At 47.7% G+C, this 23,338-nt stretch overlaps 1 protein-coding gene across 4 annotated transcripts in view; it reads left to right on the forward strand.

Moving 5' to 3' along the window:
- Nucleotides 1-23,338, forward strand: part of srrm4 (serine/arginine repetitive matrix 4) — a 668,971-nt gene that overhangs the window by 508,496 nt on the left and 137,137 nt on the right. For 2 of the 4 annotated variants that reach the window (XM_072497014.1, XM_072497020.1), the window contains exon 2: nucleotides 7,919-8,056. In XM_072497014.1, coding sequence (XP_072353115.1) covers nucleotides 7,919-8,056 — 138 coding nt within the window. Of the gene's footprint in view, nucleotides 1-7,918; nucleotides 8,057-23,338 lie in introns of those variants that run through there. The other 2 variants (XM_072497038.1, XM_072497030.1) reach the window with 1 other exon arrangement.

The raw sequence follows: 23,338 nt of genomic DNA on the forward strand, positions 1-23,338 counted from the left end.
GCCAAACTAGTCAAATTATTGGTCCTTTGACAGACAAAGGCAAATATATATATGTTAACTCCAGTTTTAACCAATAGACAAACTTGCAGGGTTTCAATTACTCTCAACTACCAAAGGCACTCGTTTTGAAAGTTAATGCCTGCAGACTGATAGATTGTAGAATACACAAAAGTGATCTTGTTGATTGCTGAAGCATTGAAGAAAAATGGTTGCAGGAAGATACACATCTAGGCATTCAAATACTAAGGTCATTATACATACTTCATGATGCACGATCAATTAAACTCAAAGACGAGGTTGTAACATAACTGAAGGCTTTAATCGACTAGAACTGTTCCCCGCAGCTTCGGTACAGAAAGTGAGGGTTGCTGGGATGGCACCGGTTCTTATACCCCGCCCATCAAGGAGCCACTACGTACCAACAGCCAATGGTAAACTCCTAGGTTTAACCAATGGTTTTCGGCCTCTTGGGTACTGTAATACCTGATAATACCACATTCACCCCCTGTTAAAAAAAGAGTCCAGCGGGGGTGGTGGCCAGTGGTTACAATTGCATCGACATGGTATGATCAGATATGGAGGTACCGTGATACCTCTTTACAGAGTTGTCGAGAATATTTTACAAGCGTGGAAGATATATACATTCGGTGTACATTTACGGTTATAGTTACAGTGAAACAATCAGTCGGTCAGGTGGCCTGGTCGTCCTTCTGGATCATCTGGACTTTGGTGGTGATTCTGGTGGGGTTCTGGAGGTCTGCAACTCCGGGAGCGTGGCGGCGGTCTCCATGGCAGCTTCGTCACCCCAAGACGGCGCTGGTGGGGCCAACAGTTGGGCCGAGAGGGGGGCGCCTGTAGGGGGCGTCGGTGGGTGGGGTGGCCTAGGTAGGAGTGGCAGGAGGACTGACCCTCCAGTGAGGTGCTGTGTGGGGGGGGGGGGGGGGGGAGGAAGGGGGTGGCGGTAATGGTTCGGGTGCGCGTGGGGTTCCGGCGGGCGCCAGGTCCCAGAGGGAGACTGTATCTTGCCGGCCGTCAGGGAACGCCACGTAGGCATACTGGGCATTAGCGTACAGCAGGTGGACCCTCCCGACCAACGGGTCCGACTTGCGCGCCTACACGTGTTTCCGAAGCAGGATGGGTCCGGGTGTCGCTAGCCAGGTTGGGAGCGAGGTCCCGGAGGAGGACTTCCTGGGGAAGACAAGGAGACGTTCATGAGGTGTCTGATTGGTAGTTGTACAGAGCAGCGACCAGATGGTGTGGAGGGCCACCGGGAGGACTTCCTGCAAGCGGGAGACTGGGAGATTCCTGGACCGTAGGGCCAGTAGAACGGTCTTCCAGACCGTTCCGTTCTCCCTCTCTACCTGCCCGTTTCCCCTGGGGTTGTAACTAGTCGTCCTGCTTGAGGCGATGCCCTTGCTGAGCAGGAATTGACGCCGTTCGTCGCTCATAAAGGAGGACACCCTATCACTGTGTATGTACGCGGGGAACCCGACCAGTGTAAAGATACCCTGGAGGGCCTTGATGACGGTGTTTGAAATGAAATGAAATGAAAATCGCTTATTGTCACAAGTAGGCTTCAATGAAGTTACTGTGAAAAGCCCCTAGTCGCCACATTCCGGCGCCTGTTCGGGGAGACTGTTACGGGAATTGAACCGTGCTGCTGGCCTGCCTTGGTCTGCTTTCAAAGCCAGCGATTTAGCCAAGTGTGCGGTCATGTCGGGGCAGGGGATGGCGAATGGGAACCGGGAGTACTCGTCAATCACATTCAGGAAATACGTGTTGCGGTCGGTGGAGGGGAGGAGGCCTTTGAAGTCCATGCTGAGGCGTTCAAAGGGACGGGAAGCCTTGATCAGGTGCGCCCTCTCTGGCCGGTAGAAGTGCGGTTTGCACTCCGCACAGATTTGGCAGTCCCTGGTGACGGTCCTGACCGCCTCGATGGAGTAGGGCAGGTTGCGGGTCTTAATGAAGTGGAAAAAACGAGTGACCCGCGGGTGGCAGAGGTCCTCGTGGAGGGCTGGGAGGCGGTCCACTTGTGCGGTGGCACACGTGCCGCGGGACAGGGCATCGGAAGGCTCGTTTAGCTTCCCAGGACGGTACAAGATCTTGTAGTTGTAGGTGGAGAGTTCTATCCTCCACCGTAAAATCTTGTCATTCTTTATCTTGCCCCGCTGTGCATTATCGAACATGAATGCCACCGACCGTTGGTCAGTGAGGAGAGAGAATCCCCTGCCGGCCAGGTAATGCCGCCAATGTCACACAGCTTCTACTATGGCTTGCACCTCTTTTTTGACCGAGGAATGGCGAATTTCTGAAGCATGGAGGGTACGGGAGAAGAAGGCTACAGGTCTGCCCGCTTGGTTGAGGGTGGCGGCCAGAGCTACGTCAGACGCATCGCTCTCGACCTGGAAGGGGAGGGACTTGTCGATGGCGCGCATCGTGGCCTTTGCAATGTCTGCTTTCATGTGGCAGAAGGCCTGGCGGGCCTCCGTCGACAGGGGGAAGGTTGTGGATTGGATTAGTGGTCGGGCTTTGTCTGCGTAGTTGGGGACCCACTGTGCGTAATAACTGAAAAACCCGAGGCAACGCTTCAGGGCCTTGGGGCAGTGAGGGAGGGGGAACTCCATAAGGGGGCGCCTGCGTTCAGGGTCGGGGCCTATAACTCCATTTCGCACTACGTAGCCGAGGACGGCTAGACGGTCGGTGCTAAATATGCATTTATCCTTATTATACGTTAAGTTAAGGATTTTCGCGGTCTGGAGAAATTTCCGGAGGTTGGTGTCGTGGGCCTGCTGGTCATGGCCGCAGATGGTGACATTATCCAGATACGGGAACGTTGCGCGTCAGCCGTATCGGTCAACCATTCGGTCCATCTCACGTTGGAAGACCGAGACCCCATTAGTGACACCAAAGGGAACCCTTAAAAATTGGTAGAGCCGCCCATCTGCTTCGAAGGCAGTGTATTTGCGGTCACTAGTGCAGAAGGGTAGCTGATGGTAAGCGGACTTGAGATCCACCGTGGAGAAGACCTTGTATTGCGCGATCCTGTTCACCAGGTCGGATATGCGGGGGAGAGTGTACGCATCCAGCTGCGTAAACCTGTTGATGGTCTGACTGTAGTCAATGACCATCCTATGTTTCTCCCCAGTCTTCACCACCACTACTTGAGCTCTCCAGGGACTGTTGCTAGCTTCAATGACCCCTTCCCTCAGTAGCCTTTGGACCTCTGACCTGATGAAGGTCCGGTCCTGGGCACTGTACCGTCTGCTCCTGGTGGCGACGGGTTTGCAATCCGGGGTGAGGTTCGCAAACAGGGAAGGCGGGTCGACCTTAAGGGTCGCGAGGCCGCAGACAGTAAGGGGAGGTCTAGGGCCACCGAATTTGAAGGTCAGGCTTTGCAAGTTACATTGGAAGTCCAACCCCAGGAGTGTAGCCGCGCAGAGGTGCGGCAGGACATAAAGGCGGAAATTGTTGAATTTCCTGCCTTGGTCAGTGAGGTCTGCTAGGCAGGACCCCTTTATCTCCATCGAGTGTGACCCGGAGGCCAGGGAGATTCTTTGGTTTACAGGGTGGGTAACAAGTGAACAGCGCCTTACCGTGTCAGGGTGTATAAAGCTCTCCGTGCTCCCAGAGTCGATCAAGCAAAACGTCTCGTGGCCGTTGATGAAGACCGTCGTCGTTGCAGTTGCGAGTGTCCAAGGTGGATTTTGGTCCAGCGTCACCGAGGTCAGATGGAGCAGTTGCGGGTTGTGATCGTGCAGCGTGTAGTCGGCCGTGCTGGGGGCCTGGGGCCCCATCCAAGATGGCATCTCCCATGGATCGCACATGGTGGTCGGGGATGGACAACATGGCAGCGGGGATGGACAAAATGGCAGCGCCCATCTGTCCAGCGTGGTGTCCGAGGGGCAAGATGGCCACGCCCGTGAGTCGGACGTGGCCCTAGGATAGGGGGGTGGTGGTGAGTGCTGGCTGCCTGGGGCCCGAGGGGAAGATTGCCGCGGCGGTCCGGAGTCGCTGGAGACCACGGCCATGGCTCGTGCTTGGCAGACCCCCACAAAATACCCCTTCTTGCCGTACCCTTTGCAGGTGGAGGTGCGGGCCGGGCAGCACGTGCGGGGATGCTTCGCCTGCCCGCAGAAGAAACAGCAGGGCCTGACGGAGTTAGCAGGCCATCTTACAGCGCAGGCCTGCGGGGACACGGGGAAGGTCAGTGGGGCTGCCGCTGCGGGATGCCACGCAGCCCAGGGGGCCGCCGCGCGGTCGGGCGCATAGGACTGCGCGTTTCTGGAGGCAACATCCATGGACCCTGCCAGGGCCCGTGCCTCTCTCAGTCCCAGGTAGTCCTTTTCGAAGAGTCTTTGGCGGATCTCTGAGGAGCTCATAACTGCTACAAAGGCATCCCGGATTAGACGTTCCGTGTGCTCGCTGCCCGAAACTTGCGGGCAGCCACAGTTTCTGCCCAGCACTAGTAGCGCATGGTAGAAGACCTCCAGTGATTCCCCGGGCTTTGCCGTCTAGTTGCGAGCAGGTGATATGCATAGACCTGGTTTACAGGGTGGATATAATGTCCTTTTAACAGTTCAATCGCAGCATCATAGTCCTCCGCCTCCTCGATGAGGGTGAAGATTCCAGGGCTTACTCTTGAGTGCAGGAGATGCAGTTTCTGTTCTCCTGAGAGGGTGCCTCCGGCCGTCTCAAGGTAGCCTTTAAAGCACGCCAGCCAGTGCTTAAATATCGCCGCCGAGTTCTCCGCGTGGGGGCTGAGTTGTAGACACTCCGGCTTGATTCGGAGATCCATTCTTTCAGATAAAGTGTAGTCGATTAAATTGATGCACGATCAATTAAACTCAAAGATGAGGTTGTAACATAAGTGAAGGCTTTAATCGACTAGAACTGTTTCCCAGCAGCTTCGGTACAGAAGGTGAGGGCTGCTGGGACGGCACCGGTTCTTATACCCTGCCCATCAAGGCGGAGCTACGTACCAACAGCCAATGGTAAACTCCTAGGTTTAACCAATGGTCTTTGGCCTCTTGGGTACTGTAATACCTGATAATACCACACTTCACTGCTCCACTCACGTGAATCTCTGCTCGAACATTTTGGATGGAAATTTACTCCCTCTTCACAAACTGTGACAGCTGTTGTCAAAGAAATGGCTTTCACATGAAAGAACTCTGCAACACAAATCACTGCTAATGATGCTTACATCTGACTGAAGATTAGTAAACGTGAAGGTCAACAGAAGATTGTTTCGTTCAAAGTCCGATTCCTTATCAAGTGGTGTAAGAAAGACATTATGAGAATCCTTTGTGGACAAACTTTGGTTTGGAATTTCTGTGTGTTTTTCTTGATCCTCTACTGTAATGCCCCGATCGTCCACCAGAACCTCATCATTCACTCTAATTCTCTGATCGTCACTCACTGATCTTTCACCTTAACTCCCCACCTGGCAATCATATCTAACCGTTTCATCACTGTAACTCCCCAATCATTTACAAGAGCCTGCTAATCATTCAGAACTCCTTGATTCTTCACCGTAAGTGATCACCAACAGACAGATACCGTGGAGATATATATGATTGTGTACACTTTCTGGGGTTTCTGATGATTTGATGAAACACAATTGGAGGATCATCTGACCCCAATTGAAATTCTTTCCCAGCATTGTTTGTATTTTTTTTCAATAACCGACGTAGTGCTCAAAGTGTAAAAATAATGGTTTTAGCCAATATGTAAGATTCATGTTGCAATAAGAACAAAAAGTGCTGGAAGCTCTCAATAGGTCGGGCACCATCTGTGGAAAGAGAATCAGAGGTAATGGCCAGAGACTTCCCTGGTGTCCTGACCAATATTTATCCCACAGTCAGCATTACATAAAATGAACGTATTATCTGATCATTATCATGTTACTTTTAGTTTGTTGTGCACAAATTGGCTGCTCCCTTTCCAACCTTACGACAGTGACTGTACTTCATTGGCTACAGAACACTTTGAGGTGCCCTGTGGTCATGAAAAGTGCGATGTAAAAACAAGCCTTTTTTATTTTCACACCACAATGCCCTACCCACTATTGTGAAGCTCAAACAAAACTATTGTCCCCAGCTTCCAAATTCCTTATTTCTTTTTTTTTATTCGTTGACCAAATGTGGGCGTCACTGGGTAGGCCAGTATTTGTTATAGAATCATAGAGCAGAAGGAGGCCATTCGGCCCATCAAGTGTGCACCGGCCCTTGGAAAGAGCACCCTACCTATGCCCACACCTCCACCCTATCCCCACACCACCCTATCCCCGTAACCCCACGTAACCTTTTTGTTTTTGGACACTAAGGGCAATTTAGCATAGCCAATTCATCTAACCTGCACATCTTTGGACTGTGGGAGGAAACCAGAGCACCCGGAGGAAACCCAAGCAAACACGGGGAGACTCCGCACAGACAGTGACCCAGCCAGAAATCGAACCTGGGACCCTGGAGCTGTGAAACAACTGTGCTAACCACTGTGCTACCATGCTGCCCATCTCTAGTTGCCCTTCAGAAGGTGGTGGCGAATTGCCTTCTTGAACCGCTGCAGACCTTGAGGTGTAGGCACACTAAGTAGTACTGTAGGACTCACATATAGGGTGGGATTTTTCAGGCCCTCCCACCAGTGGGATATTCTGGTCCTACTGAAGGCACCAGAGAGTTGACTACCTCGCTGCATTCATCACGGGAAGAACCAGTTGTGACGAGGTTAGAAAATGCCGGCCCATAGTTCCGACCTCAATGTTTGTTTACAGACAGAAAAGTGGATGCTCAGAAAATGAATGCAAGAAAGCTACATCACTGATCACTTAAATCCCGGAAAAGGATTGAGTTCTTGCACTTCCTAAAATTTACAGTAAGGTTTCAGAGGCTTTTTCATGCTCTTTTTGTCAGCAAGGGGTGGATATGAACTCTGATTCATGTCAGTAAAGCATCGCCAACTGTAACATAGTTGCAGCAAGTTTATCAAGCGAAAACCTACCTGTGAAAAGGCATTGAAAATCGCTTGTGGTTTAAGCTCTGCACTATTTCTTTTCGCAGTCTTTATTCTAAATCTTTTGTATCCACATCATTCTACAGTCTTGTTTCATAGGCAAGCTTTCAATTTCTAATAGATTTCAATCCTAGCATGACTATAGGCACCTCACTGTGACCCTTCCACATTGTTAGAGTGAACGATGTTTTAGCGCAATACCTCGTAAACTGCTGAGATGACAAACAGCTTTTAGCACCTCTGCTGAACTGTTTGGAACGGATAAAGACTTATATACGTCATTCATCACCAAGCAATAGTAAATGCAGTGGATTATTCCTGTACCATATCAGACTCAAGTTTTAAAAAAAATAAATTTAGAGTACCTAATTAATGTTTTCCAATTAAGGGGCAATTTAGCACGGCCAATCCACCTACCCTGCACATCTTTGGGTTGTGGGGATAAATCCCACACAAACATGGGGAGAGTGTGCAAACTCCACACGGACAGTGACCCAGAGCCGGGATCGAACCTGGGACCTCGGCGCCGTGAGGCTGCAGGGCTAACCCACTGCGCCACCGTGCTGCCCCAGACTCCAGTGTTATGACAGCAGTATTGAACAATTGCTTAGAACTGGGGCTCGTAATTGAAATGCCAGTGAAACAATCAGAATTGGTCACCCTTGTTTTCATACAGTTACAATGAAACATTACAGTAGAGTCAAAACAGATCATTTTCACCTTCCTTACCTGGGCAGTGACCAATGGGATGAAAATTAGATGTATTCATATTGCTGCCCAGTGAGGAAAGATTGCTGAGACCAACCAAGTGGGTGATCCCACACGTTTTGTGGCAAGCAATAAATGAATTGGGCTTGCGTTCATGAAGCTTTAGTGACGTTCTCCACTTCTTCTGTTTTTATCACAGTGGGACATCAGTCTACCAGTCATACAGGAACAATGAAAAGAGAATTGAGCCACCGAGCACAGGTACAATGGCCTCGAGTATGAATGGATGCAGCAAGGTCAGAGAGAATAAGCAGCAAAGCCACCACAGACTGCGCAGGTAAGACTTACCTTAATTGTGTCGAATATTAATGTTTCCTCCTTAATCATTAACATTAATAATATACACCAGACTCCTCCACTTAGTCACTAGCGCCAGGAAGACCATCACCCAAGATTCGGGTACAACAAAATCATTGCAAATTCTAGACTGTGGATCAGTCATTATCTTTTACTGATGTAACAAATCCATAATCTTATGTGTGATGATCAACAATCAGATTAACAATGAAAACAAGCACCAAATATTATTCAATCTCAGCAAGTTTGACAGAATCTGTGGAGAGAGAAGGGAGTTCGAAACGTTAGCTCCCTTCTCTCTGCTGAGATTGTCCAGCATTTCCTGTTTTGTTTCAGATTCCAGCATCTGCAGTAACCTACTTTTACCAAAAATTATTCAGCTTGCTCGATCTTCTGTTTCCTTCAATCGCTTTTCTTTCCAATTACAGCCGACTATTCTTCACTTTTTCAGTCAGTTTCATTGTTCTCTTATTTCCTTTTCAACATGTTTACGTCCTTTCATTTTTGTTCCCCGATTTTTAAGTTTATTACTTCACTTTTTCACAACGCTTCCTCAGTCGTATCATCGGGTTTCATTTTACTTTCCAATTTTTTTTTACTCTGCTCTCTTGAAGTTATAGACTGTGACCTTGGCAAGTGGAAATTATTCATGTGAGAAAATAAGAACATAAGAAATAGGAGACCTTTCGACTCCTCTAGCCTGCTCCATCATCTAGTGAAATTGTGACTGATCTTCTGCCTGAAATCCACTTTCCTGCCTCCTCACCATTTCCCTTGATTCTATGAAAGACCAGTGATCTATCTGAGCCTTAAATATACACAGCAGTGGAGCATCCAAAACCCTCTTGGACAGAGAATTCCAAAGGCTTAGAATTCTCTGGGTGAAGAGATTTCCCCTCATCTCAGTCCTGAATGATCACCCCTTTAGTCTGGAACTGTGCCCCTGTTCTAAATTCCCCAGCCAGGGGAAACAATCTCCCCTCGTCTACTACATGAAGCCTCTTCATTCCCCTCTCATTATTCTAAACTCCAGGGGATAAATGCCTGGTTTAAATGCCTCTCGTCATCAGATAACCCTGTCACCCCAGTAACCAATCTGCCGAATTTTCATTGTGCTATGGAGAACAAAAAGCAGCACAATGGTTAGCACTGCTGCCTTACAGTGCCAGGGACCCAGATTCGATTCTGACCTCGGGTGACTGTCAGTGTGGACTTTGCACATTCTTCCCGTGTCTTTGTGGCTTTTCTCCCGGGTGCTCCGGTTTCCTCCCACAGTCCAAAGATGAAATGAAATGAAAATCGCTTATTGTCACAAGTAGCCTTCAAATGAAATTACTGTGAAAAGCCCCTAGTCGCCACATTCCGGCACCTGTTCAGGGAGGCTGTTACGGGAATTGAACCGTGCTGCTGGCCTGCCTTGGTCTGCTTTCAAAGCCAGCGATTTAGCCCTGAGCTAAACAGGTTATGAGGATTGGCCTGGTAAATTGCCACTAGGTGGGGTTGGGGGGATAGGATATGGGATTTGTCATGATATTCAAACACACACATCATGATAGACACACCAACAGACAAATCAGAACACACAACACCACAACCAATGACAGAAAGATATAAAAGCACAGACACGACCCCCGGTGGTCAGTGTTAGCTGCAGAGGAGGACCAGGACAGATCTGTTACCAAACATACTCAGGGAGACAGCACGTGCAGAGTATCCAGAACGAACTGTATTATAAGAGTTAAAATAAAATAGAGTTGTACCACATACAACTGTGTTGGCTCATCTGTGCACCAGAGCACCCAACACCACATGGTACAGGAGTGGATCGATACCTGCCAGCATACCTCAGTGTACAGAGACACTGATTCCGACCTCGAATACTTCGATGACGATCTTTACAGTGTTTCCGGACCTCGCGAGCCCAATGATAGCTCCGTGGTCCTATACGACTATGACTCGGACGAACCTTTCGTGTTGCACATTGGCGGCCCCCACATTGAATCCGACGCAGATGCGGATTCATTTTTCGGATTTGAGGATCTTCAATCCAGCAGATATGACGTTCCAACTTATCAGTACCGGATGATGCTGCAGCCTGACATTAACAGACAGGGAGCGGTGCAAGCACACGGAGAGCGCCCTGCTGCCACACAGAGCGTGGTCCACGTCCCGCTCAACGTTCCCGACTCTATGAAAGAAGACATGCAAGACTCCAGAGTGCAGTCCTCGCATGAACCAGAAGTGACTCCAGTGTCACAAGCTTCCACAGCAAGCTCGTGGACAGACTCCACAATTGCAGAAATGCAAGACTCCAGAGCGCAGTCCTTGCACGGACAAGAAGTGACTCCAGTGTCACAAGCCTCCACAGAGAGCTCGTGGACAGCCTCCACGATAGAAGCAACGCAAGACTCCAGAGCGCAGTCCTTGCACGAACAAGAAGTGACTCCAGTGTCACAAGCCTCCACAGAGAGCTCGTGGACAGCCCCCACGATAGAAGCAACGCAAGACTCCAATGTGCAGACCTTGCAGGAACAAGACCATGAGGGTCTAGCAACCTCTCCTGACCAACCAGCGGCAGACGATGCAAGTCTGCCATGCTCACGTGAACAGCAAGAAGGCTATAACAGCCTACCATGCTCCACTACACAGCAGCATGACCATGACGGTCTCTCATGCTACAATGAAGGGCACAGCGCTGAAGATTGTTCAAGCCCAACTGAAGACAAGCCAAAGGAATCGCCTCGTCCAAGCCCGAAGAAAAAAGGTTTATGCGCTGACCTTCAGGATCATTATAGCCGAACAGAGATTAATAATGCTGCACGGCCACAGAAGGATGCTGAGGATTTGCTCACGAAATTAATTGAATGTTTAACTTGCAAGGAGCAGACTGAGAATTGCCAGTGTTTTAGTACGGATCGAAAAAATGGACAAGACATTGATCCTCAGGTAATGGAAATAACACAACCTGAATCATATCTACAGCAGGGACAAATGTCTCCCTTCAACACAACGCCGCAAAATCCCAACTTCGGAGACCAGCAGTTAGTCAGTAATGACTCTTCAAACCTTGAGGGGAACATTAATTGCATTGAACCTATACACACTCCACTGATTATTGAGCAGAACATTGGAGCAAGAATCCTGAGGACACCGACATCGAGTAGCCAGATAACGAATTTAAAACCCACAGCAGTTTCAAGTGAACCAAGTGTGCTTTCCACTAATGGTGAAGATGCAGATAAGGTCGACCCGATTATCCATTGTACCACACTAACCCCAGTGATTAAGCAGTTATGTATGGGGAGTATAATGTGGGCAATTGAGAACAGTAAAAGAGAGACTGTGACCATGCCAGTCCCAGCAAAATCAGACCCAGAGACCATGAAGGCATGTACATTAGACAAAGATACATATGAGGTACCTGAGAAGAAAAGTGAAACGGAATGTTCTTTGGAAAATAGTACAATGTCGATAGAAACATTGGATCCTATATTCGAGACCATACATATGGGAGAATTTGGGGGTAATAAACAAGGTTCTGCAATGTCTGGGGGAAGATTTAAAATTCCAAAGAAGAAAAGCCCAAATGAAGGACAACGGCAAGACAATGACAGTCCACCGACATGGTGTGCACCACCAGATGAAAACTCTGACAATTTACCCAACCCTAGTGAATAGCAAGCTGCTAATGAGGATCTATCCACGGGATGTGAGACGAGTGACGACAGCATCCCACTTCCCATGCAAAAGGTGCAAGGTGACAGACCTCGCCTAGTGCGTACCGAGGCACTCGACGATCACGGTGGGACCACTGACGACTGCGGTGGCGGCGCACCGCTTCCACCCTCGATGGCTCGACCCTCTCCACTGGTTGGTGCATTCCTGCATGTTCCGACTCCAGAAGTGCAGCTTCAGGGAATCTCGGCTGCCTCCAGTGAACCTGTTGGGACTCCGGACGGGGGGCATCGACGGAAGGCAGACCGGACTCCAGATGGGGAGCAGCCAAGCGCCGACTCTGATTTGCGCACGCCAGACCTTGCTCCGGACGGGCGGTGTCGCGGCCTCGGTGATGGCACGGTCAGGGTGACGGCGGATGCCACGGCGACAGGGAATGGATCGTGTGGCAGTCCCACTGGGTCGGCAGTGGCAACCAGCACCGGCGGTCCAAGATGGACACACCAATTTGCGCCATCGCCAGACGTTGATGCGAGCAACAATTCTCTCTCCAAGGCGACATGCTTCGACGTTTCTCTGCGGAGTCGCCCTTCCGGCACAGCAGGTGGCCGGAACCAGCGTGCACGGTCTCGGCCAACTTCCACATCTGGCACAGTCATCGCCTTGCATGATATTAGTGATGGTGCTACTTCGATGGCAACGACCCATCGGCTACAAGATGCCGTCCACCACAAACATAAAAAGAAAAAGACTCCACCTTGTTCCTGGCATGCAGGGCGGATGGATTGGTGCGTAGGCGCAATCAGCGAGCTTTGCGCCGCCTTCCACGCTCGCAACTGAACCGTACGCACACGCCGGATCCTCCACTGGTTCCCAAGGATGACTTTGTGGAGATGCCACGGATCATGCCCCTTCCATCGCCACCAGAACCAAACCACAGCCAAGGCACCACTAACAAAGATGTTGAATGTTATATTTGCACGAATGAAAAAACCAAGCACTGCACGAAGTACAACAAATGGTAAAGTAGAGACTTCGGCAACAGCATCACCTCCAACAGTCCAAGGTGAACCAGTGTGACCCCAAATCTCCACAGCTGAACCGGCTTGAGGACCAGCCCATTCTTGAGGCGGTCACCCATTAGACTGGACTTATAACGCTGTTCATACGTTCAAAAAGTCAAACACTTCTGTATTATAACCTGTTGTTGTTTATTGTTCCAGATATCGTCTGACCAGACCAATGTTCAAGTTTTTTTTTCTCTCGCATCCAAGTTTTGTTATGGTACAACCTTGTTAGTGTGACGCACCCGACATCGCCCCATGTAAATAGTTACGTCATATACACATGCTGGACACAACACACACACACACTCTTAGATGCACTCACGACACAATTATATTTATAACCACGTAGGCACATATCTTTGTAAAAAGGGGGGATGTCATGATATTCAAACACACACATCATGATAGACACACCAACAGACAAATCAGAACACACAACACCACAACCAATGACAGAAAGATATAAAAGCACAGACACGACCCCCGGTGGTCAGTGTTAGCTGCAGAGGAGGACCAGGACAGATCTGTTACCAAACACACTCAGGGAGACAGCACGTGCAGAGTATCCAGAACGAACTGTATTATAAGAGTTAAAATAAAATAGAGTTGTACCACATACAACTGTGTTGGCTCATCTGTGCACCAGAGCACCCAACACCACAGGATTGGGCCGAGGTAGGGTGCTCTTTCAGAGGGTTGGTGCAGACTTGATGGGCCAAATGGCCTCCTCCTGCACTGAAAGGATTCTATGATTCTATGAAAACTGCACACAGTATTCCAGTTGTGGCTTCATCAAAGCCCAGTATAACTGTAGCAAGACTTCCTTATTCTTGTACTCCAATTCCCTTGCAATAATGGCCAACAGGACATTTGCCTTCCTAATTGTTTGCCATTCTTGCATATTAACATTCTGTGTTCCTTGTATGCGTCTCCCTGAACATCAATATATACAAGTTCCATGCTTATTTTTCCCATTCTTTTTTATTAAATTTGGAGTACCCAATTCATTTTTTTTCCAATTAAGGGCCAATTTAGCATGGCCAATCCACCTAGCTTGCACATCTTTGGGTTGTGGGGGCGAAACCCACGCAAACATGGGGAGAATGTGAAAACTCCACCCGGGCAATGACCCAGAGCCGGGATCGAACCTGGGACCTCGGTGCCGTGAGGCAGCAGTTCTAACCACTGCGCCACCGTGCCGCCCTATTTATTCCCCATTTTTACGCCCAAAGTGAATAACCTCATACCTCCCCCTATTGTCTGCAACTTGTTGCCGACTCACTTAACCTCTATATATCTTTTTGCACCCTTTTTGTTTCCCCCTCACAGCTTACACTCCCAACTAACTGTAGCACGAGAACACTTAGATACTTTATTCCCAGTCTGTTTGTCAAAGCCATGAATATGGATTATAAATGGCTGATGCCCCAGTTCTGATCTTTACGGCATTCCAGTAGTTACAACCTGCCAACTTGAATATGCACTGTCTATCCCTTATCTCAGTTAACCAAGCCCCCATTCATGCCAATATATTACCCCAGCTCCACAAGCCCTTATCTTCAGCATAAACCTTTTATGTGGCACCCGAGTGAATGCCTTTTGTAAATCTAAGTATACTACATCTCCTGGTTCCCCTTTATTGACCCTACTAGTTATCGCCTCAACGCACTCTTATAAATTTGTGAAACACGATTTCCCTTCGTAAAACCGTGGTGACTTTGTCAAATCCTACTGTGGTTTTCTAACTGTATTACTAAGATTTCCTTAATAATAGATTCCAGCATGGATAGAGAATTGGCTGACTGGCAGAAGGCAGAGAGTGGGGATAAAGGTGTCTTTTCAGAATGGCAGCCGGTGACTAGTGGTGTGTCTCAAGTGTCTGTGGTGGGACTATAACTTTTCACAATGTACATTAATGATCTGGAAGAAGGAATTGAAGGCACTGTTGCTAAGTTTGCAGATTATACAAAGATCTGTAGAGGGACAGGTAATATTGAGGAAGAAGAGGGGCTGCAGAAAGACTTGGACAGGCTAGGAGAGTGGGCAAAGAATTGGCAGATGGAATACAATGTGGAAAAGTGTGAAGTAATGCACTTTGGAAGGAGAAATGGAGGCACTGACTATTTTCTAAATGGGGAAATGCTTAGAAGCACAAAGGGACTTGGGAGTCCTTGTTCACGATTCTCTTAAGGTTAACGTGCAGGTTCAGTCGGCAGTTAGGAAGGCAAATGCAATGTTAGCATTCATGTTGAGAGGGCTAGAATACAAGACCAGTGATGTACTTCTGAGGCTGTATAAGGCTGATCAGACCCTATTTGGAGTATTGTGAGCAGTTGTGGGCCCCGTATCTAAGGAAGGATGTGCTGGGCTTGGAAAAGGTCCAGAGGAGGTTCACAAGAATGATTCATGGAATGAAGAGCTGGTCGTCTGATGAATGGTTGAGAACTCGGGGTCTGTACTCGTTGGAGTTTCGAAGAATGAGAGGGGATCTTTTGAAACTTACAGGATACTGCGAGGTGTGGATAGGGTGGAAGTGGAGAGGATGTTTCCACTTGTAGGAAAAACTAGAAGCAGAGGACACAATCTCAGACTAAAGGGACGATCCTTTAAAACTGAGATGAGGAGGAATTTCTTCAGCCAGAGGGTGGTGTAACTGTGAAATACTTTGCCACAGAGGCTGTGGAGGCCAAGTCACTCTGTGTCTTTAAGACAGAGATAGATAGGTTTTTGATTAATAAGGGGATCAGGGGTTATGGGGAGACGGCAGGAGAATGGGGATGAGAAAAATATCAGCCATGATTGTATGGTGGAGCAGACTCGATGGGCCGAGTGGCCTAATTCTGCTCCTATGTCTTATGGTCTTATTTTCCAGATGACTGATGTCAGGTTAACTGGCCTACATTTTCCTATTTTCTCTCTCCCTCCTTTCTTGAATATCAGTATCACATTTTCTAATTTCCAAAAAGCTGGGAACATTACACAATCTAAGGAATTCTGAAATAATCATAAGCAGCCCATTCACTATCTCTGCTGTTCCCTCTTTTGGAACTTCAGGATTCAGACTACCAGGACCGGAGATTTGTCAGATTTTAATCCCAGAATTTCACCGATAATTATTTTCTGCTGATATAAATTAAGTTCCTCACTGTTTGCCCTCGGATAGTGAGTGTCACTGGGGGTAGTTGATTCTCATACAACATTCAAATGGATACAATTCCAGCAGGGGAAATGAAGGAAAGGAGTATTCCCACATAATTTCTTCCTCTAAACCACAGGGTGCTCAACCCAATCCGAGCACCACAAACACTCCTTGATTTAAGATTAGTTAGCTCAGCATAACCTGAAGGTTGAACCTGGGACTTTGATTGTCTATATAGCTGGACTGCTTACTAAATAAATTTGCTGAGCCAGTGGGGGAGTCACTTCAAGTGTTCTGAAATTGCAATCCATTTCCTTCAAGGTTGATTGGATGTCATGGAGATTGAAAGGCCAGTTTTGCAGGCAGGCCGATAATCAGAACTGTAAAAACAAATCATATTTGGCTCTGATCTTGGCGACAGTGAAATAACCTATTGATACACACTGTCCAAGAGAAAGGGTGAACAGCAGCACTCATAGGCAGCTTAGTGTGAGTCAATGGACGCGATCTACTGCCACGTCCCGCCGGAACTGGGAAGAGATGCGGCCGGTGGATCCCAAGAGAGGCATCTCCCGGAATTCACGACGGCCATAAAGCCATAACCAGATCTTACGAGACATCACGATCTGGATCCTGCCCCCAATGGGTGGGACCCAGTCTCGCACATCTAAGTGAGTTTCAGAACCCTCTTAGCCGTGCCACACAACATCTATCGGCCTCGCTGTGGAGATCACAGGCGGGCGCCGTTCTGGACTAGCCCCCACAAATGGGTGCCTTGTTGGCAGTGCCAAGGTGCTTGCCTGCCATTTTTCCCGCACTGGGCACCGGGCTCGAGGGTGCTCTGCCCATGTGAGGTGAGATGCGAGGCACGCGAGAATCCCTTAACGGTGAGTTAGGGCATTGAGGGGGATCCAGGGGTCATGTCGGGGGGGGTTGAGCTCCTCAGCACAGGGAATGACGCGGAGTGCAACCTCGGGGGGTGGGGGGGGGGGGGGGGGGGGTGCAATCCCTGCTGGGGACTAAAAGAAAATAGAGTGCCGTTAGATAGCGGGGTCGCTTCCAGCGCTACAAGTGCCAGGAACGACCCTACTCTTCCTGCCCAGAATGGACCCTATTCTTTAAAATTAGATCGCATCCAATGTCTTCAAGTGAGGAAGGCTAAAAATTGGGAATAGCCTAAATAAGTTTGATTTAGATAATATCCTAAGTGACACAAAATTCATATTTTATTTCTACTTTGTGCAATAAGTAGGCTCCTTACAATATTCACACCTAATCTGAGCAAATTTATCATAGATTATCATAGAATTTACAGTGCAGAAGGAGGCCATTCAGCCCATCGAGTCTGCACCGGCTTTTGGAAAGAGCACCCTACCCAAGGTCAACACCTCCACCCTATCCCCATAACACAGTAACCCCACCCAACACTAAGGGCAATTTTGGACACTAAGGGCAATTTTAGCAAGGCCAATCCACCTAACCTGCACATCTTTGGACTGTGGGAGGAAACCGGAGCACCCGGAGGAAACCCACGCACACACGGGGAGGATGTGCAGACTCCGCACAGACAGTGACCCAAGCCGGAATCGAACCTGGGACCCTGGAGCTGTGAAGCAATTGTGCTATCCACAATGCTACCGTGCTACCCCTTATAAAAAGGTCTAATCAATTTCACAAAAGTCTTATTATTAAGTAGGATATTCAAATACTACGAGTAATTGGGGTATGCATCTCAAACTCACACTTATGAACGCAATGTTCTGATTGTAATTGTGAGTCATTTTTTTGGCAAATTAAGATCAATCTAGCGAATGCCGATTGTGTCTAACTCATTTATTTAGCTCGTATGACTGCAAACAGATTACTGCAAACAATTGTAGATAAATGTCCAAAAAATGGAAATGAGCAGGAAAGTAAATTCAGAAAATGTTACAGTAGTTAATGAACCTTTAATATTCTGCAATTTTCAATATTGACCTAAGGAAAACTCAGGAGGATAAATTAATTATAGATACCATTCACACTGAACCTGCAAAGATAGAATACATTGAAGAGAAAGATGTTGGTTAAATTTGGCATCCTATTCAAGTCTGGCTTTGATAGCCTATTGGAGAGGACAGAATTTTAATTTGACAATGCTTTGAATATAAAATGCAACCAGACGGTAAAAATCTAAATGAATGGCTCGGCCTTCAAGTCGTGGCTACGTCAAGAACCAATTAAATAGAAAGGTGCTGTTTAACAAAAAAAACCTTTGTCGCACAGCGCTGTGCACATTTGGACCCTCATTAGAGACACAAAAGATGATAAGATATAAGATTTTAATGAATCACATAGAATATTAAAGGGCATTCCAATCTGTGATCTTTCTGCTTTTATTAGCTAATCCTGCAGCTGTAATATGATATTATGATTAGTTGCCGGAGGTGCATGGAGGAGACACAGACAAAAATCCCATTAAAATTCTCATTGGGAACATCTGTTCCGAGGAGTTACGAATGATCTGCATGTAAAAATGTCATTATTGCTTGCATATTTCGAGCCTCTACAAGGGGGTCGCAACATACAGCAGATCCTGCTGTGATTGAGGGTAAATATGTGTGTGAAGACATTGCCTAGTTCCATCTATTAACACAATGCTCAAATAATTACAGAGCCGAGAAAAGGCTTGGTGAATTAGATTCAGTGTGCATATTCTGTTCAGCTGAATTCATATACGTTCTACGTGGGTTTGACCAGTCTCAATCTAAATCCTAGTGTATGCGGTCTGATAGCAAAATAAAAATGGTTAGTTTTTGTCTAGAACAGGTCATCAGCCTCTCACCAGAGGCTATAGCTTGAGAGGCACCACTCTGCATCAAGCACGGCTGACCAGGAAACTCTCCCACTCTTACCACCTGCCATATCAGAAGGATACAAGCTGATAATCAACCTATTAGGAACATACCTTCTGTGGCCATCAAGCCCTGCAGTCGAACTCGAACTTGGAGCTTCTGGTTTAGAGGTAGGGACTGCTATAACTGCGCCACAAGGCCTCCTCTTTCAACACTAACTGGGACTAAATTAGCAAAGAGAGGTGTTCCCTTTTGAGGTTGAGACCAAGAAACGTTAGTATAAATTTTTGTCTTCACTGCTTGGGCTATAATCTGACAGAGTGGCTCGCCCATCTTCTGTCGAACCCTGCGTGGTTCATGCCCATGGAGCAGCAAACAGATTTCCCTGGCCACCAACAACTTATATTTATTCAGCACCTTTAATGGAATAGTATGTCAGATGCCCACACCTGGGCTCCTCTACTATGGCCAGCTTGGACCAGTTCCGATTCTCCATGGGCAGGAGTACAGGCTCCAGAATAGAGATTCCCGGCCACAGGGCAAGATCTTCTGGCTGTTCACACCGGCGGGATTTTCCAGTCCCGCCAATGTTGCACCCCCACCGTGGGTTCCCCGCTGGCATGGGGTGGATTCAATGAGAAATCCGATTGTCAGCCGCGGGAGCAGAAGATCTCACCAAGGTCCAACGGTGAGCCTCCTCCCGCTGCCAGGAAATACGTCGCCACGAGACGAGAGAATCTCTCCTACAGTCCCAGAGAACAAGGACGCACCTTCTAACCACCCACTTGGACACTAACCTTCCCCCATAGCCACTGATGCTCTGCTTCTGGAGTCGGTGGTCCCAACTCCATCTCGTACCCGAGCACTGTCTCCGCCAAGCAAAGATTGTGTATTAGGGCTCGCTTTATCAAGGTGGGTCCAGAGAGTTTGGAAATCTCCCAATTTGAACTACCTGCTCTGGTCATCAAAATCCTACCTAAAACTCTGGCTCTTTCTCAAAGCATGCTGCCAGAAGTGCTGAGTATTTCCAGCATTTTCTGTCTATGTGAGACCCTCAATCATTGTGTTAAACAAGAACAAAATGATCTAAATCATGTCTGGTTGGCCTTTTGGCCTGCTTTCCCTCTCTTCTTAATATTCAAAATTCCTTCAGAGAAACAGGACCTTGTTTGAAAATATTCTTCTTCATAGCATATATATTTTGGGGATATCATTCCAGCTCAAATTCTCTCATTTTCCTGGTTATACAACAACTAATATGCTAACCTCAAATTATTAAGATCCCAAAGCTCAATATATTCTAATCTAGTTGGCCAATATACAGCCATATTATTACATTGCTCCAAGATCATTTATGAGGACATGGCTAATAATTCCCTTGGCTGCACGAACTGTAAACATAGAACATAGAAAATACAGCACAGAACAGGCCCTTCGGCCCACGACGTTGCGCCGAACCTTTGTCCTAGATTAATCATAGATTATCATTGAATTTACAGTGCAGAAGGAGGCCATTCGGCCCCTCGAGTCCGCACCAGCTCTTGGAAAGAGCACCCTACCCAAACTCAACACCTCCACCCAACACCAAGGGCAATTTGGACATTAAGGGCAATTTATCATTGGCCAATTCACCTAACCCGCACATCTTTGGACTGTGGGAGGAAACCGGAGCACCCGGAGGAAACCCACGCAGACACGGGGAGGACGTGCAGACTCCGCACAGAAAATGACCCAAGCCGGAATCGAACCTGGGACCATGGATCTGTGAAGCAATTGTGCTATCCACAATGCTACCGTGCTGCCCTTCAGAACAAATAAATCTACACTATATCATTTTCCCATAATCCATGTACCTATCCAACAGCTGCTTGAAGGTCCCTAATGTTTCCGACTCAACTACTTCCACAGGCAGTGCATTCCATGCCCCCACTACTCTCTGGGTAAAGAACCTACCTCTGATATCCCTCCTATATCTTCCACCTTTCACCTTAAATTTATGTCCCCTTGTAATGGTGTGTTCCACCTGGGGAAAAAGTCTCTTACTGTCTACTCTATCTATTCCCCTGATCATCTTATAAACCTCTATCAAGTCGCCCCTCATCCTTCTCCGCTCTAATGAGAAAAGGCCTAGCACCCTCAACCTTTCCTCGCAAGACCTACTCTCCATTCCAGGCAACATCCTGGTAAATCTTCTTTGCACCTTTTCCAGAGCTTCCACATCCTTCCTAAAATGAGGCGACCAGAACTGTACACAGTACTCCAAATGTGGCCTTACCAAAGTTTTGTACAGCTGCATCATCACCTCACGGCTCTTAAATTCAATCCCTCTGTTAATGAACGCGAGCACACCATAGGCCTTCTTCACAGCTCTATCCACTTGAGTGGCAACTTTCAAAGATGTATGAACATAGACCCCAAGGTCTCTCTGCTCCTCCACAATACCAAGAACTCTACCGTTAACCCTGTATTCCGCATTCATATTTGTCCTTCCAAAATGGACAACCTCACACTTTTCAGGGTTAAACTCCATCTGCCACTTCTCAGCCCAGCTCTGCATCCTATCTATGTCTCTTTGCAGCCGACAACAGCCCTCCTTACTATCCACAACTCCACCAATCTTCGTATCGTCTGCAAATTTACTGATCCACCCTTCAACTCCCTCATCCAAGTCATTAATGAAAATCACAAACAGCAGAGGACCCAGAACTGATCCCTGCGGTACACCACTGGTAACTGGGATCCAGGCTGAATATTTGCCATCCACCACCACTCTGACTTCTATCGGTTAGCCAGTTCGTTATCCAACTGGTCAAATTTCCCACTATCCCATGCCTCCTTACTTTGTGCAGAAGCCTACCATGGGGAACTTTATCAAATGCCTTACTAAAATCCATGTACACTACATCCACTGCTTTACCTTCATCCACATGCTTGGTCACCTCCTCAAAGAATTCAATAAGATTTGTAAGGCAAGACCTACCCCTCACAAATCCGTGCTGACTATCCCTAATCAAACAGTGTCTTTCCAGATGCTCAGAAATCCTATCCTTCAGTACCCTTTCCATTACTTTGCCTACCACCGAAGTAAGACTAACTGGCCTGTAATTCCCAGGGTTATCCCTAGTTCCTTTTTTGAACAGGGGCACGACATTCGCCACTCTCCAATCCCCTGGTACCAGCCCGGTTGACAGTGAGGACGAAAAGATCATTGCCAACGGCTCTGCAATTTCATCTCTTGCTTCCCATAGAATCCTTGGATATATCCCGTCAGGCCCGGGGGACTTGTCTATCCTCAAGTTTTTCAAAATGCCCAACACATCTTCCTTCCTGACAAGTTTTTCCTCGAGCTTACCAATCTGTTTCACACTGTCCTCTCCAACAATATCGCCCCTCTCATTTGTAAATACAGAAGAAAAGTACTCATTCAAGACCTCTCCCATCTCTTCAGACTCAATACACAATCTCCCGCTACTGTCCTTGATCGGACCTACCCTCGCTCTAGTCATTCTCATATTTCTCACATATGTGTAAAAGGCCTTGGGGTTTTCCTTGATCCTACCCGCCAAAGATTGTTCATGCCCTCTCTTAGCTCTCCTAATCCCTTTCTTCAGTTCCCTCCTGGCTATCTTGTATCCCTCCAATGCCCTGTCTGAACCTTGTTTCCTCAGCCTTACATAAGTCACCTTTTTCCTCTTAACAAGACATTCAACCTCTCTTGTCAACCATGGTTCCCTCACTCGACCATCTCTTCCCTGCCTGACAGGGACATACATATCAAGGACACGTAGCACCTGTTCCTTGAACAAGTTCCACATTTCACTTGTGTCCTTCCCTGCCAGCCTATGTTCCCAACTTATGCACTTCAATTCTTGTCTGACAACATCGTATTTACCCTTCCCCCAATTGTAAACCTTGCCCTGTTGCACGTACCTATCCCTCTCCATTACTAAAGTGAAAGTCACAGAATTGTGGTCACTATCTCCAAAATGCTCCCCCACTAACAAATCTATCACTTGCCCTGGTTCATTACCCAGTACTAAATCCAATATTGCCCCTCCTCTGGTCGGACAATCTACATACTGTGTTAGAAAAGCTTCCTGGACACACTGCACAAACACCACCCCATCCAAACTATTTGATCTAAAGAGTTTCCACTCAATATTTGGGAAGTTAAAGTCGCCCATGACTACTACCCTATGACTTCTGCACCTTTCCAAAATCTGTTTCCCAATCTGTTCCTCCACATCTCTGCTACTATTGGGGGGCCTATAGAAAACTCCTAACAAGGTGACTGCTCCTTTCCTATTTCTGACTTCAACCCATACTACCTCAATAGGGTGATACTCCTCGAACTGCCTTTCTGCAGCTGTTATACTATCTCTAATTAATAATGCCACCCCCCCACCTCTTTTACCACCCTCCCTAATCTTATTGAAACATCTATAACCAGGGACCTCCAACAACCATTTCTGCCCTCTTCTATCCAAGTTTCCGTGATGGCCACCACATCGTAGTCCCAAGTACCGATCCATGCCTTAAGTTCACCC

This window comes from Scyliorhinus torazame, chromosome 1 (assembly GCF_047496885.1).
Source record: "Scyliorhinus torazame isolate Kashiwa2021f chromosome 1, sScyTor2.1, whole genome shotgun sequence".
NCBI classification, from domain to species: Eukaryota; Metazoa; Chordata; class Chondrichthyes; order Carcharhiniformes; family Scyliorhinidae; genus Scyliorhinus; species Scyliorhinus torazame.